We start from the raw sequence: 16647 nt of genomic DNA, 5'->3' as shown, positions 1-16647 counted from the left end.
CATTCAAATAAAGAAATATTAAGCCCAGAGTCGATTATTCAAAAATAACTGTTTTGATCTGATCATAGCCTAAAGGAGTCATAGGTCTGAGTACAGTTATTGTAGCACTATATTGTAGACAGATTGGAGATTAATCCTAATAAACATGCCGCTACAATTAAAACCATTACATTAAAATACATTTAAAACGGTGTATTTCAATAATTTCAGCAGCGTGCAGATCCTCGTTTATGTCAGACTGTGGCGACAGCAGCGCGGAGTCGCTTAGCTCGCTCACCTATCCTACCATATACCACCTTTTTTTGTAAAGATGAGACATTGGGCAGTCATGGCCTAATAGTTAGAGTGTTGGACTTGTAATCCAAAGGTCACGTCACAGGTTCGAGTCTCGGTACCAGCACAGATTGTATGTGGGGGGAGTAAATGACCAGTGCTCTCTTCCAACCTCAATACCACTGAGGTGAGACTCTTGAGCAAGGCACCAAACTGCAGCCCACTGCTCCGGCTGTGTGTTTTTGGATGGGTGAAATGCAGAGCACAAATTCTGAGTATGGGAACACCATACTGGGCCACATATCACGTCCTTAAAGTTGCAACATAGCTGGTATAATCAGCAAACACTGGATCTTTCTTTCGATACTTGCTTGAACATTGCATCCACAGGCAATTGAGGGACATGTCCAAACATGAGCTGGAAAGGTGCATAGCCCGTTGTCTCATGTATTGTTGAGCTGTGAGCAAAAGTCAGAGTCTGAATTTGTTGTGGCCACTTATCCTTAGCTCTCAGGGGCAAGGAGCAAAGCATATTTCCTAATGTTCGGTTAGACTGCTCCGAGATGCTTGATCCCAAGTGTTTATTTTCTGATCTCGCATTCCATCTTGGGCCAGAAGAAGAACCAAGTCTCGCCAAGTGAATTATTCTAGCATGTCCTTGGTGACCAGCAAGATTGTGAAGGCCATGTAGAGCTTTTTGTACCATGCTCTGAGGTAGAACACATTGATGTCTTTTCTGTCTGCTTATTGGGTCCTTAGTTACCCTGTACAGAATCCCATCACACACTTTAAGGTGATGCCATTGTTGACAAGGGCCAAAGCCCTGTAGTCAAGTTTTACTCTCTCTTGTCTTGAAGGGCGTCTTTTTCTAAGTATGAAACGAAGAAATGGTCAAGCTCTTGGCTTCTTTCCAACTCATCCTGAGAGAACATAGGAAGAGGAACTTGGCTAGTGGCCGCTCGCGTCACTGTCGCCATTTCCCAATCATCTTGGGCATTTAACCTGATCACTCATCTTGTGACACTCAACCTTCAGACGAAACACATCCTGTATTCCTTCTTCTCTTACGACATCAGCTTCAGTAAGTAAGTAGTTGTAACTCTCATTCATGAGCTAATTGTCCTTGCTAATGGATCTCTGCTAAAAGTCAGCCACAACGTTCTTGGATCCTGCAATATGCTTTATGTTGAAAGAATAAGGAGCTAATTTTGAAACCCACCTTTGTTCACAGACATTGAGTTTTGGCTTCGTCATAATATACGTAAGTGGACTGCTGTCAGGTCAGACTGTGAAGCTGTGCCCCTTGAGCCAGTGACTCTTTTGCACACACTCTACTTCAAATCCAGAAACTCTAGCCTGTGCGCAGGGTACTTCTGTGACATGGTCAGGGTCTTGCTGGCAAAGGCAACAGGCCTAGCTATTTCTTCCCCTTCTGGAATTTGGGAGAGCACAGCACTTAAGATCAGAAGGACCAAGTCCACCAGGAAACCTGAGAAACAGGGAGAGGCCAGATAACAAATACTACTATACATTTGGAGAGAGCCAGGGATTTTTCTAACAGGAATGTTTTGAAATACTTCGTTTTAATCTCTATCTTTATTTTAAATTTGATAAGAGACAAATGCATAAACAAGGATAGGAAAATGGGTCCCTTGGGAGTCCCTTGAGCACTGTTCATCCATCTCTATGTGACTGATCTTTGTTTAGCTCTAAATTGTGTGTATGGATGAACAGGACCAAGCAACAGGAATTACTCAGGCCATATTTTATTCTGCATGAATGAAAGAACACATAAATCAAAACAAGCTTGAATCTGTGGCCTTCTCTCACATTTGTAACATCAACCTCTCGTCAATCGCACTTCCCGCAAACTGAAGCACATTTACAGTTTTCATGTTTCTCATATAATCAAATCAAATAGTGTTCAACATATTTCATAAAAAAATAAAGCTTTTTCCATAAATTCAAAACAGTATTAACAGAAGCATGAATGAGAACATACCTGCATGAATAAAAGGACACATAAAACAAGCCTGAATCTGTGGCCTTCTCTCACATTTGTAACGTCAACCTATTGGCGAAAGGGATTTTGTTATTCACACAATCTTCATACGTTTAAATAGGAGTAAAGTGCATTTTAGAACAAAATTACAATAATAATAATAATAATAAAAAAAAATCATTTTAAACTTTTTATACGGCGCCTCAGCGAAACTCACCTCTCCTCAGAGTAGCGCTTCCCGCTAACTGAAGGAGAGCAACTGGAACAGAACAATTCTTAAAGGGGTCATATGATGCTGCTAAAAAGAACATTATTTTGTGTATTTGGTGTCGCGCCGCGTAAACATAAAACTCTGTCTGCATTTGTGATCGGAGAAATTACAAATAACAAGTGCTACTCTACTGCCCAAACAAACAAAGTAGTTTCGCTTTCACAACGAAAAACACAGCAGCCTACCGTGAGGGGAAGCCCCAGCTTAGCGTGCAGAGAAAGGAAAAATTGAAATCGCATCATATGACCCCTTTATTAAAGGAACCACGTACCATATTAACAATACACCAGCCACTGAAAATAAACAAGAAACATGACATCTCAAAATATAAAATAATTGATAATTGCAAAGGGAGAAATTTTGCAATTAATAAGTTAATATAGCACCCGTTACATTTACCAGCCACTAAAATAAGGTACTGTAATAGGCTAATTATGGCGCTTTTCCACTTTATGGAAATTTTGTTAGTACCACCTCGGTTGAGGTTCTAACATTTTAGTATAATCCCTAATATTATAAATATCATAACTTTCTCAATCCTCAACTGATTTTCACAATCCAGGTGTCTTTGTAAAGAGAATTTTCTAATCTGTCTAGTCATGTGATCAATTTTGAGTTTAGGGGTGGTTGAAAATTTTGTCATCATACCTACAATTTACAGCGTCGTCAGTACGTCCTCCTAACGCAACAAGATAACCAAGAACGTCCCAGACAGGTCTCTATTAGTAATAAATAGGTAATTTCATGACTTACTGGCAACGTAACTGCAACGTCACTAGCCCGTAATTTCATTACCAGTACATGTTTCCAGTGTGTTCTGTGCGTTTTTAGTCTGCAACGTCATACGCCATAATTTAATTAACAAACTGCATTTATTTTAAAGATTTTATTGCTATGCGGTACGTTTGTGAGAAAATATAATTTTACAAAAAGGAACAAATATTTATCTATTTGCTATAAACAATTTTGACTTTTTATCAATTCATTTCTGGGAGAAAAATCCTCCTTTAGAGGGAGGCATCCCAGTGCATTTCATAAATGTACAATGAAAAATTAATACCATAAATTTGCTATGTGCAAGATAGGATAAAGACAAAACACACACTTTTAGACTTCATGTATCAGACATCTAAAGTTGTCAGTATATGCAACAGTTGTCTAGTACTTTGTAAAAAGCTCAGATTTGATCCCCTATTATCTATACTATGTTTATGTCATTTATGATCATCACAGGTAAGTGTCCACACACTGTTGGTCAAAGAATATAAAGGGTTTTCTCCCATTTGTAAAATGCAGTATCATTAATTACAATTGATACAAAACAAGTGCATAACTGTCCTTATGTATTATATCTACAAGTGATCACAATTCTATGGTTTCAAACCGATTAAACATTTGCACACTGGATTGAGACAATAACAAAAATTCAGTTATTGACTAATTTTAAATGCATGGGTATCGGCTTATCACGTACAAACGAAGTTCATTGTATTTATGCAAAAATGTTTAAATGACGTTTACTTAGTTAAGTTTACTTATTTCATACAAAAATGGTGCATAAGACACAGAAACCACAAACCACAGAAACTCTCTTATTAACATATTTAATTTACCATAACACAATAGTACTTCACACCACAAAAAAAAAACAAATCAAAGTATAGTCACTGATTTGTGATATGTAATTCTCAAAATGCCTAAATACTACAGCAGCGGAGGACATTATCAATTAATATGTATTAAAAGGACAGTGGTGAAAAACAAACCAGAACAAATGAATACAACAAATATTCAAGTTCAAAGGACAATCATGGCACAAGAATAGAAATTACACAAAATTCTTGTCAGATGAAAATAATTTCAGTGACCGCAGTGAAAAATCTAATCAGCTCACTGCAAAAGAAGATAGGAGACAAGTAAGTACATTTTGCTTGACAGGCTGGAATATTGTTTAGTTTGACTGACCTGTTATTTATTCTTTTAGAATTTGCATGCTTGCTGGTATTGAATTTAAGGTTATGGCCACACAAACTTCACACTATTTCACAGCAAATAAAGACTTAACATTCAATAACTTCTTTTTATTTTTCTTGCAGAAATCCATGCTTGAGCATGGAATAAGCGGGAATAATCCACGGCTAGCTGTGCATTAAAGGAATAGTCTATCCTAAAATGAAAAGCAATTTACTGTTTGAATTCCCTATGCCTCTCTTTCTTTTATGGACCAAAAAAAAAAGTTCTGCTCACTCTCATCTGTATAATGGCAGGGAATATGTTCTGGGGGAATATGATATGAAATTGTATGCATTTAATGAAAATCCTGATATTGGCCTTTGGTCATGGTCCATAAAATAAAGAAGGCCATACAGCATTAGATCAACACCAGGGGTGAGTAAATGATTTCTGTCCTTGTATGTGCTCCACAGTCATTTCACATGAACAACTGTTAGTTTATAAATGTGTTGCTAACATCACATTTCCTCATGTGTTGGTGTGCTACAGTATGGCTATGTCTTTTTTCATACTGTACTATGGAAGTCAGTGTGGTCAACAGAACAAAGAAACTCATTCAGGTTTAGAACAACTTGTGGTGAGCAAATGACAGAATTTTATTTTTTACAACCTGCACCAATATAAATACAATAGATAGAGTTAATAATAGAGTTAGATCAGTGTTTATATCAACATCCTAAACCATAAAATGATGGTTTGTCCTGGAATAAAATCCTGGAATGACCTATTCTACAGCAGGTATAAACAATCTGGTCCCATCGTTTGGGAAATTGATAGAAATGTTCTTTTTCCAACATTTGGCCTAATTTCATAAAATGATGATTTAAAAACAACGATTTAAACAACTTGACAAGTTTTGAAAAAACTTAAAACCAATAAAATATATAAAAATAATTATATTAAATAATAAAATATTAAATAAAATAAAATATTATATTAAATAAAAATAAAATATTAAACCATGTGTTGGTGTGCTACAGTATGGCTATCTCTTTTTTCATACTGTACTATGGAAGTCAGTGGGGTCAACAGAGCAAAGAAACTCATTCAGGTTTTTTACAACCTGCACCAATATAAATACAATAGATAGAGTTAATAATTTTTCAGTGAGTAAAACTGGCTGTGTCTATAGTATTAAACACTACACAACATTGTTATATTATCTTTAAATTATTTTAAAATTATTATTATTTTAAATTATTGTCCCTGGATCAGTAGGGAACTCTTGTAATAAAGTAGCGGTGGTAGCGGACAGATTTTATCAGGAATCTCACAGAAATCCTACAAGAATCAGGAATCTCACAGAAATCCTACAAGAATCAGGAATCTCACAGAAATCCTACAAGAATCCTACAGGAATGCTACAGGAATCTCACAGAAATCCTACAAGAATCAGGAATCTCACAGAAATCCTACAAGAATCCTACAGGAATGCTACAGGAATACCACAGAAATCCTACAAGAATCCTACAGGAATGCTACAGGAATACCACAGAAATCCTACAAGAATCATACAGGAATGCTACAGGAATCTCACAGAAATCCTACAAGAATCCTACAGGAATGCTACAGGAATACCACAGAAATCCTACAAGAATCCTACAGGAATCACAAGGGGCTTCTACAGGAAATATAAGAAAGAACCACATCTGAAAATGTGTATATATATATATATATATACTTATTTATTTGATATTTTCACAAAAGGGCTCAGAAAGAGTAAGATAAGAAAGAAAACAGAAAAGTGTAAATAATAAAGAATACACAATAAAGAAAATACTCTGGACATTTGGAATTTTCACAAACACTTCTGCAGGATTTTTTTTGTGGGAAACAAAGACAAAGGAACAAGAAAAACAGCTGATGGTAGTCCACGAACACTGCACACACTTTGTATCCTGTAGAAAGAGACAAAATGTAACAATGTATAAGCCAGCTAGCTGAACTAACAAAGCTTACAGATTTTTGAGTGTTGGTGAATTTGACTGTGCTTACATTCATTCACATGTTGCAGTGTGTGTGCCTTCTGTTGAGCGCCTCTTCTGTTGCCTATAATGGCAAAAGGCAATATGTAACATACTCAATATAATCATACATCCCCTTATAGAATGAGGTTAAATGTGCGTCACATGAGCTTAACATGTTAAAATCACATATGAAACACACAGGAAACGTATGCTTCTGACAAAAATGTAACCACTTTTTTTCACGCTTTTTCCACACGTTTCGTGTGTGCTTCACATGTGATTTTAACATTTGAAACTCGCGTCACGCTCGTGTTTTTTTTATAAGGGTCGAATCAGAAGCTTATCTTTGCACTGAAAAAAATCTGCATTCATACATATACTACATTTAAGTTGTTAAAAATATTTATCAACAAATTTAATGAATGAGATGAATAACAAACACTTTCTGACACTGGATATATACAGTGAAAACAAAAAGGCCTATGTGCGCTAAATTTCGGACCGCTTGGTCTAAATCCAAATGTGTTCATTTTGTTGTTTTAGGTTAGAAGACAATGGGAAGAATTGCCATCGGACAAACCACAGCTGACAACCAGAGACGCACGCACACACACACACACACGGAAAGAGCACAGCAACTTTACAATTGTTCAATTAAAATAAACGTATTTTGCTCCATACAACGTGTCTGTTGTCTTTGATTAGCCTAAAAGTAAAATAAAATGACATTCAGAGGACTTAAAGCGAAAGGCCCCTAAACGTCCCGAATGGCTGCTGCAAGCCCTGTGAACGTCCCCTTGAACGTCCGGAGGACGTCTTCACGAACGTCCGCTCGACGTCAAGGGGACCCTACACGCTGACGTCTGGGGGACATTCGCAGAGGCCATTTAGGGGACGTCCCGGGGACCTTTTCTTGTTTGACCTGTTTATTAATGTCTTGTCATTATTACTATGTCCAAAACGTCATGTCAAGTTCGAGAATAAGTCCACTTGAGTGCGTCCGAGTTCATACTTGCAGTCTGAGTCTTAGTACCCCAATCTTTAGTAATAACCTTTCAATCATTTCCATTTTGCTCCTATTGGAAAATTAATGGTAAACATGCCTCTTCCCTTGAGTCAACAATCATCGTCACCAATTGGACATCACATAAGCCCGCTTCATACTCACACGAGAACAAACACAGAGCACATCCCTCAAATACACACATCCTCTATTACTGACTGATCCATCTTTATAGTTGTTCATGAATGATATTGCCTTCACTGTAAAAAAAATTCCACCTCCTGCAAAATAAGTTTGATGGACTTTAACGTGTGTATCACAAACACTTTAAATAGCTGACTCTGGCACAACTAAATATTAGATTTCAAATGTAATGTGCTCGATCTCGATTCTCATTTAGGAGTATATCAGTCCACCATGCTGACTACTGCTGTACTTTGAGTTATTCGGAGTCACATCACTTGGTCCTTACATCCATTAGTCCTTTTTCCTTACATGTTCAATTGGTCGTCTTTATTTTTTAGAAAGCCAGTGACTGTAAGTACTGCAAACTTATGGTGTACCATCAAAACCATACTACAACATTTACACATCCTTGGACTGGAAATCCCCTCCAGTGATTCAGAACTGTAGGGGTCGGAAAAAGAAATTAAAAGTTCAACAACTAATTAATTTCTTTGTTTTGACATGCTTATCAATCTGCATGCAATATACAATTCCAGCATCACCCTATTTGCAGGTGTGTTTGTCAACCGTTAGGAATTTACTCCACAAAACCAAGTCTGTTGAGTGTTAAACACCAACCGGAAGGTTGAAAGGTGTGTCAGACAGATACCACACTGTTTAAGAATAGGTTCTTCGCCTGGGCCAGAGGTCTTTCATTCAGCATTATCTTTTAATGTGCAGAAGTCATTTGTGTGTACTTTTCCGCACAGTATGTGCTTAGTACACACTGCACCTGGCAATTTTCTCTTGCACAGATGTTCAGTTTAAGAGTTTCACTTTTCAGAATTTCATTGTCATTGGAAGCACCCAGTCCAGTCCGGTTTTATCCTGTATCTTGGTCTCAATGATCTATTCATGTATTCAGCAAAATCACTATTCCAAAGAGGTTTTAGTCTGTCAGATTAGACTGCCTCTGTTCAATGCTAAACAGTCTATCAGAACATCTTCAATGAACAAAAGCAGACAAAGACTGATTCTCTTACCACAAGTTTTTTTATTCAGGCAGTACAGAGAAAATGCAGCATGTTTCCTGATCCAGTAATCAAGGAGACACACACAGGCAATCGAGAGCTAATTAAAGTGACCTGAAATAAACAAGGTGTTCCGTGTATTCTGTATGTTTTTTTGCATTGTTGTTTCTAGATATACCTTTAAATCATTGTGTAGTAAATTGTTGACCGTGGCTTTATAAATTGAATCTTTGAAACAAATATTTGTAAAAACATTATTTGTTTGAATTTCAAGACAAGTCTACAGATTTATGAGCGAACCACAAAAACATGTTACATTCTGAAATGCAGATGTATGCGATTGCCACCTAGAGGTAAATACAATGAACAGGATGGGTTCTTACTTAGTTAATTAAACTTAATAGACCTGATTTTTAAAATCAAATGACAAACAACTCTTAATGAATCAGTTCATAAATGCACATTTAAAAAGTTTTAACATAAAACACACACATAATTTCACCTGCTACCAACATTTTGGTGCAATTTGGCTGTCACAACACTTAATAACTATATTCAAAATATGCCTCTTTTGTGGATAGTACATGGGTAGTCATGTTATTTAATAACAGTTTCAACATAAAGAATAAGAGTAAACCTCTCAATAAACCTGAAAATATTTAATTTAAACATTTTAGTATTTCTTAAAGCACCTAAATAATAGGTCATTAAAAAAAATAAACGCCTGCTTAATGCTGTTTCTACTAATCTCAAATACAAATACGAATTTTTCAAAAAACAAACAACTCTAGACATAAGTGACATCCAAATGACTGTTTTTAACCCAGTTGACAATCTTGCAACTTTTCTGGTTAATTCTCACCCTGAGACTAGTGTCAGCTTCTAACCTGATTGCTCGATTCATAGTGATCGACTGAAACCAATAATCTCTACAAATCATAGACTCCTTAGCACTTATAATCTCTCTCTCTCTTTCATAGTTTCTATGCTGCTGTGTGACATTGACCACTAAAGTCAAATCTGTACCAGGCTCACACTGGCCATAGGCTGTACGGTAAGAGATCTTCAGATTCATCAAATACAGGCCCTCTGTGGAGATGTGGAGGACTGTTTGGTTTTCCAGCTTGAAATTTTGGGAGTCATAGCCATCATCCACTTCCAACCACTCGATGGGCTGTTGTTCTGAACAAGCATGCATCTGTCTTAAAGCTGTTTTAAGAGAGAGACAATAAGTCAAAAGACAAAACACTGTGTAACTTGACCCTAGGTCACAAAAATGTTCCTATGGTATTTCTGAAGCTTAAATTGCACAGAATTGTTCTGACAGATCTCTCAAACAAAATTCAGGGGGTCTTATATACATACACTCTAAAAAATGCTGGGTTGTTTCAACCCAATTTTGGGTCAAATATGGACTAACCCAACTTTTGGGTTAAAAATTTAATGTAAAAATTTAACCCAACGGTTGGGTTAGTCCATATTTGACCCAAAGTTGGGTTGAAACAACCCAGCATTTTTTAGAGTGTATCATGTGACATTACTTTTTTGATGGTATAATGACACTTAAAATGAATAGCCTACAGTAGGCTACATTAAGTTCTTTTTGACTAATTTACCACTAATTAAACGTACGTTCAAGATGAACAGAGTGTCCTATTGGTGAATCTGTAGTTTTCAAAGCCTCTTGATGAGCGCCTGAGAATGCTTCCTGAGATGTAGAGAAAAACAGAGACAGTTTTCAACTCCTCCCTTTTGACAAATTATTGGATGCATTTAATTATTATATTTATTTAATCAGATTGATAGTGTTTGATATTGTGGCTGTTAATCATTTTGTAAGTTTAAAATCAAAGAATTTCGACTTGTATTTTACCGTAGTATTTTGTTGGTGAAACTGTATCCACACCAAAGTCGCGAAGAACGTTGCAAGCAGCAGCGCGGTGGCCAGACGCAGTCGTGTCTCCTGACGCTTCATGGTTTGACAGTGCCGCATCAAGACCTGCAGCATCTGTCCCTGCTCCACGCCAAACTCGAACGTCTCAGCTTGAACCATGTGCACAGATAATGCAACCACGTTACTTGGTCAGGCTGCCAGTGGCGCTGTTATTTATAGTTCATGTGACGTTGAGCACAGACCGCCCTCTCTCCTCCCGTCGGGAGACACCGTTACTCATCGCGCGTCTGCATGTCCAAACGCGCTGCACATCCGGCTTAAGTTAATTCATGCATCAATCTCGAGGAACCCGCTTTTGTTCAGAGGTTTCTCTTTCACACATAAAGACAGCGACTCCGTTTATTTCGTCATTTGTTTGAGCTTTGTCCTTGGCATTACTTTGAAAAATAAAAATCCCTTTAGAGACGAGCGGTCACTATTAGCTTATGTTGCATGGCAGAAAAAAAAAAAACTATGCGAAGATGCATTAGTCATAATTATAGCACTTAGGCAGAGATCAGGGGCCAGTTGCATAAACGTAGCCATCATGTTAAGACTGTGTTTCAAGAACTACTTTGACCAACTAGCAGTTGCCAAGGGGTAATCAGTCTTACCTTTCCAATACAAATAAGACCAATCTACCTTCTCATAACTGAATAAAAAAAGTTATGACCAGTCTTGAAGAAAAAAAAAATTAGATGACTAACTTTTTAAGAGTCTAAACAGTTTATGCAACCGGCCCCAGATCCCATGGCATCCCAAAACGACACAATAAACAAACTTTCTCAAGAGCAATTTTTGAAGGGGACACACTCTGCAGGGCTGCGGCCCTCTAGGAACTGAGTTTGACACCCCTGGTCTAAACAGAGCAGAAGGGCTTATTGAAAAATGCAAATTCATTCTCTGCCAGCAGGTGGTGCTTTTCGCCAGGAATATAGCCGTTTCCCCCATAACCGCAGTAAACAAAGTAGCGCAGCACCTGACTTTGAAACTTTCAGTGCTCATATTTAATCAATTAAACCATAGCCTTTTCCCAGATCCCATGGCATCCCAAAACGACACAATAAACAAACTTTCTCAAGAGCAATTTTTGAAGGGGACACAAATAATACATATAAAACTGTACTTATAAGAATATGTATACACACAGACGAAAGCCTTACTAAAATTAGTGCAGCAGGGAGACCGGGCCAAATTAGTCAACTTCAAGCTGTTGTGGTCGTGCTGCGACAGAGGTCGTGTCAGTTGTAGACATTAGTATCCGTCACAGTGTTGCCAAGTCCGCGGTTTTCCCGTGGAATATTGCCGCGGGTTGTTTTTCATGTCCGCGGGTTGGAACGGAACGCGATTTTTACCTTGGGACCCCCTCGAAACGCGTTTAGTTGGGGCTAGTTTTGAGTAACAATTGGGCGAGTTTTGTTGTGTAAACCTGGCAACCCGCGTTTCTTGTTACAGTTACAGTGAAATTCCACAAGCACTGGCAGAGTCAAAAGTAACAATTTGTATATTATATTATATTATATTATATTAAACTTTCAGTGCTCATATTTAATCAATTAAACCATAGCCTTTTGAAGTGTAAGCTATATCTCAATTTACATGTATAGCCTATTTAGTTTTTGTAACTGGAGCACCACCTGAGTCTTCTCCTCCTCCTATTTCTACCAGTGATCATTGTTTGTTTCCTTCCCGCGGTACTCCCTGCGCACATATCAATAGCATCACTGGGCTGTAGGTTGCCAAGTTGAGGGGACAAATGGGTTTAAATTTGTATGCGTCAATCGTGTGAGAAAGATGCGTTTCATACAAGATCTGGCAACAGGACAACCTTGGAATTTGTTGTCGTGATTATTCATATAATGAGGTTTGGCACATACAAATTATGGGAGTTTTACCGGAAGCGAATGTAGCGAAAATATAAAATACGCATAGTGGGATTTTTTTTAATAGAAAGATTAAAAATACGGGAGAAATACGGGAAAATATTTAAACGGGATGATAGCGGGATAGAATGGTAAAATACGGGAAAAATGGGAGGGTTGACAGGTATGATCTAAGGATCCTCAAATGCAAATTGTGTGTCGTATCAAGAGAGCAATCATACATTTGTGGTGTTTTTATTTTTCTTGTTTTTATTCATTTATAATTATTTATATAATCATTTATAATCATTAGCCTTTTATAAAATGTATCATTTGATTATTTTATCATTTTAATTATGTTAAACTTTATTTACGTATTAGGCTATTTTTATTACGCTTTTATATTCTTATTATTTATTTTTTTGCTTATGCATTTTCATCATTTAATCTTATGATTGTGGGGTTTCATGAACTGTTTCATCTGTATGAATAAGAGATAAGAGTGAATGTTTATGGAAATTCAAGGTGCTGGTCAGACAATGGTCCTAGCATTGAAACATACGCAAATACAGAGTTCTGGTGTGAAACTCTAGATGGCACAGTCCGGTAGGTCTAACTCAATCTGACCTAATGACATCATTATCACATGGCACAGATGATTGGTTCTCCTGTATCGGGAGCCAAAGAGCTCGCTGCTCAACATTCAAATATATGACTAGTGCTTGCTGTAAAGAAACCCTCCACCTTCCCCAGCTCCACCTGTATAGATCTGCTACGAGGTGATTCATGTATGCTATATGGGGGTTATTTCATGTGTTATATTTGCAGCAGCAATATTTCTTACATGCTCACAGCAGCATGTTGTGGATGTATTGGCAGTAGCAAGTCTCGGTACTTGCTCTGCCGCAGCAGCAGCATAGCAGATCTATTCCGCCAAGACCAAATACTTTAACATTGTCATGTACATTACCATGCCAATCCCTCCGAGAGTTGTCATGACAGAACTAAGATTATCCAATAAGCTCTGCTCCTTTTTACCACCATTACTTTGTCTCCTGCTCTTCTCTGGCTTTACTCAGTCAACTCTTGGCTGATAGAAGACAATAGAGTTTAAAGGTATGAGACAAGACTTCCTATTAATGGGTTTTGGCTAGTGCTGACAAGTTTATCTGTTAACAGACAAAACTGATATTTTCTGACAGGATCTGGTGTCTGGGGCTGGATCTGATATTTGTGGCATGGTCAGTTATTTATGGACATTAATAAGCAAGCCACCTTTACATGGTACAACTAATGAAAGTACAAATGCTCGATGGAAGCTCTACATATTTCAATCTGCTGGACAGACTACTCTGTCCAACTCTTCCTTTCCACCTAAAGCCAGTGTTATCCCACCCTAATGCCTGTGTGATCTCTTCAAGCAAAAAGAGATGGATGAAAAATCTTAGTCAATAACATCCACTCAAATCTGACGTGTGATGCAGGCTCATAAATCATACTGTGCTGGCTCATTTAGCCACAGAAAAACTGGACCCCTAACTGAGCCTGGTTTCCCTCAAGGTTTTTTCCTCCATTTCTGTCACCTGATGGAGTTTGAGTTCCTTGCACTGTCGCCTTTTGGCTTGCTTAGTTGAGGTTTAAAGAACACAGTTCTCAGTAATATCATCAATTTGACAGAACTAACGTTATCAAATGAGAACAAAACTGAATTGAGTTGAATGACACTATTGTCTTCTGTAAACTTGCTTTATAGCTAAATTGAATTTGTTTAGAATTGACAATTTTTGCAACATCAACTGTCATTGAACTGAATTGAATGAATCTTGAACTGATTCAAGCTGCAAATGATACTAGTGATTAGTTGAGCTGCTTATCGCCGAATTGAAATTAATTGATTGACTTTATATAGTTATTGAACTGAACTGAACCAACAATGAACTGAGACATGATTGTCTTAGAACTGCTTTATAGCAGAATTTGGATTTGTCTCATTTTTGAAGTTTGCATCAGTATACAATCTGTATTGTATAAAGTGCTATATAAATAAAGGTGTTTGTACTTATGAATGAACTGGAATGCAGGATTGCTGTAGACTGCACAAACACAGAATTGAGCTGTTTTATGGCAGAACCCTATAGGGATTGTAATAGTACTGCAATTTACTAATACTGCAAAAAAAAAAAAAAACGTAAAATGGTTAAGTAGATAAATTGTTTATCACTAAATTTAATTGTAAAGACTTGGAGCGACACTTCTTGACCAATGTGTCTTATAAAGTGTCATCAAAGCATCTATGGAACTGTCCATATGAATAAAAAGGGAAATGACGAAATCCACACTGGACAAACTCTTCCTGGACTTATGAGTCACACTAGGTCACACTAGTCACGCAGGCAATCAGAGAAAATGGTTCAACTTCCTTCAGTCAACATTCTCATGGATGAACAATTTAGAACAAAAATCCCCATCTCCATAGACAACAAACCCTTTCTGTAAGGCATAACATCAGATGCTTTTATTTTCCCCTGCATTATATGACTCATTTTTGCAGATCCAAAGAAAAAGAAAACAAAAACAAAAACAGAGAAGCAAAAGCAACTTAAAATTGAAAGGACCCAAGACCTATTAGAAGCAGGTACTTGTAAAAGAGGGGTGTAGGCCTGTAGTTATACATTTTTCCATACAGATGTTGACAGAAGGAAGTTGAACAATATTCTCTGGTTGCCTGTGCAAATTTGATTTTCTTTGCATTCTGGTTTCCCCTTAATGTGACTCATACGTCTACACAGGGTTTATCCAGTGTAACTTTGATCAGTTCTAACTTTTTTTTTTTCCCCATATAGACAGTTGGAGAGATGCTTTGATGATGCTTTATGGTGACACTGGACGAGAAGCATAGCGCCAAGTCTTTACAATCTGAAAACATTGGACTGTCAGTGCATGCAAAACCCTCCCATGTCACTTACATAGTTTTCTATTAAATTTGACAATATTTATCCCAAAACGCTGTTCATGTATATTCACCCTAGGCTGAAAGATTATGTACATGCATTTTTAATCCATTTTACCTTATAGATATCTTTTTAAAATCACCAATGCCTCTTAGTTCATTCTTTAAATAATCTTCTTAGATTCCCTGTTTTCGATTGCTGCCTCACACTTGAGCATGAGTAGCTACGGAATGACAAATCTGGTGTAATTATATATATATATATATATATATATATATAAAGCTGTTATAGGAATTACTGAAATAAAAGAACTTTTCCACGACATTCTAATTTATTGAGATGCACCTGTATATATACAGTGCCCTCCGTAAGTATTGGAACAGTAAAGACAAAATTGCTCTGTTTGCTGTGGAGTCGAGACATTTGCAAATATGATTAAAAGATGAAAATGAGACAAAACTACAGTGTCACATTTTATTATTAGCTGTTTCAACACATACAGTACATGTTTTCATTATTAAAATTGAGAGGGCCAGAGACAGCCATGCATGCCCATGCCTTGACACCACTTCCATCATGCTTTACAGATGAGGCTGTATGCTTAGGATCATTTGTTAGGATCATTTGCGGTTCCTTTTTTTCTCCACACTTTTGCTTTCCCATCACTTAACAGTGTCCATAAAACTGTTCCAAAACTCTACTGGCTCACCTTTGTGCTTTTTTGCAAACTCTAATCTTGCCTTTCTATTTTTGGTGCTGGTCAGAGGTTTGCATCTTGCTGTGTAGCATCTGTAATTCTGTGTCAAAGTCTCCTGCGGACAGTAGATTGTCAGAGCATCACCCCAGCTGTCTGGAGGTTGTTGGTGATTTTACAGACCCACATTTTAGGGTTAATTTTCACCAGTGGCGGCTCGTCGGCCATGAGAATCATGTGAGCTCATGGTGACATCATTGTGAGATCAGATTGTTGACTGGGATGATTTGTCTGTCATCAACTACTGTTGTTTTTCTCAGCTGATCAGGTCTCCAAACTCTTGATTTCTCCATGCCCTTTGTTTTTGCTGTAGCTAATTGACTTCCACTTTTCTTTTAGCATCCAAATTGCTTGCTTTTCTCTCAGCGTCAGCTCCCTCGTCTTCATCCTGGTTTGTGTGTGTCGTCATCGATTGCAAGACT

At 37.4% G+C, this 16647-nt stretch overlaps 1 protein-coding gene across 1 annotated transcript; it reads right to left on the bottom strand.

The window, feature by feature from the left end:
* Positions 1-8844: 8844 nt before the first annotated feature.
* LOC107664524 (uncharacterized) lies at positions 8845-10804 on the bottom strand. The gene is made up of 3 exons (XM_016455116.1): positions 10599-10804; positions 10358-10433; positions 8845-9934 (listed from the first exon to the last, which is right to left on the bottom strand). Exons 1-3 carry the CDS (start codon positions 10776-10778, stop codon positions 9513-9515), a joined length of 678 nt encoding a protein of 225 aa, XP_016310602.1. The 5' UTR covers positions 10779-10804; the 3' UTR covers positions 8845-9512.
* Positions 10805-16647: the final 5843 nt, after the last annotated feature.

Source organism: Sinocyclocheilus anshuiensis, unplaced genomic scaffold, assembly GCF_001515605.1.
Source record: "Sinocyclocheilus anshuiensis isolate Anshui unplaced genomic scaffold, SAMN03320099.WGS_v1.1 scaffold403, whole genome shotgun sequence".
NCBI lineage: Eukaryota > Metazoa > Chordata > Actinopteri > Cypriniformes > Cyprinidae > Sinocyclocheilus > Sinocyclocheilus anshuiensis.
Note: the sequence above shows the minus strand (reverse complement) of the source record. Positions and strands in the feature narration are given on the sequence as shown.

What these genes read in the sequence shown, in the direction of transcription:
- LOC107664524 (XM_016455116.1), bottom strand. Translation starts at nt 10,778, where the DNA reads ATGGTTCAAGCTGAGACGTTCGAGTTTGGCGTGGAGCAGGGACAGATG. An exon ending in TTCACCAACAAAATACTACG is followed by an intron (nt 10,434 to 10,598) that starts GTAAAATACAAG and finishes TCTACATCTCAG; the next exon opens with GAAGCATTCTCAGGCGCTCA. An exon ending in ACACTCTGTTCATCTTGAAC is followed by an intron (nt 9,935 to 10,357) that starts GTACGTTTAATT and finishes CTCTTAAAACAG; the next exon opens with CTTTAAGACAGATGCATGCT.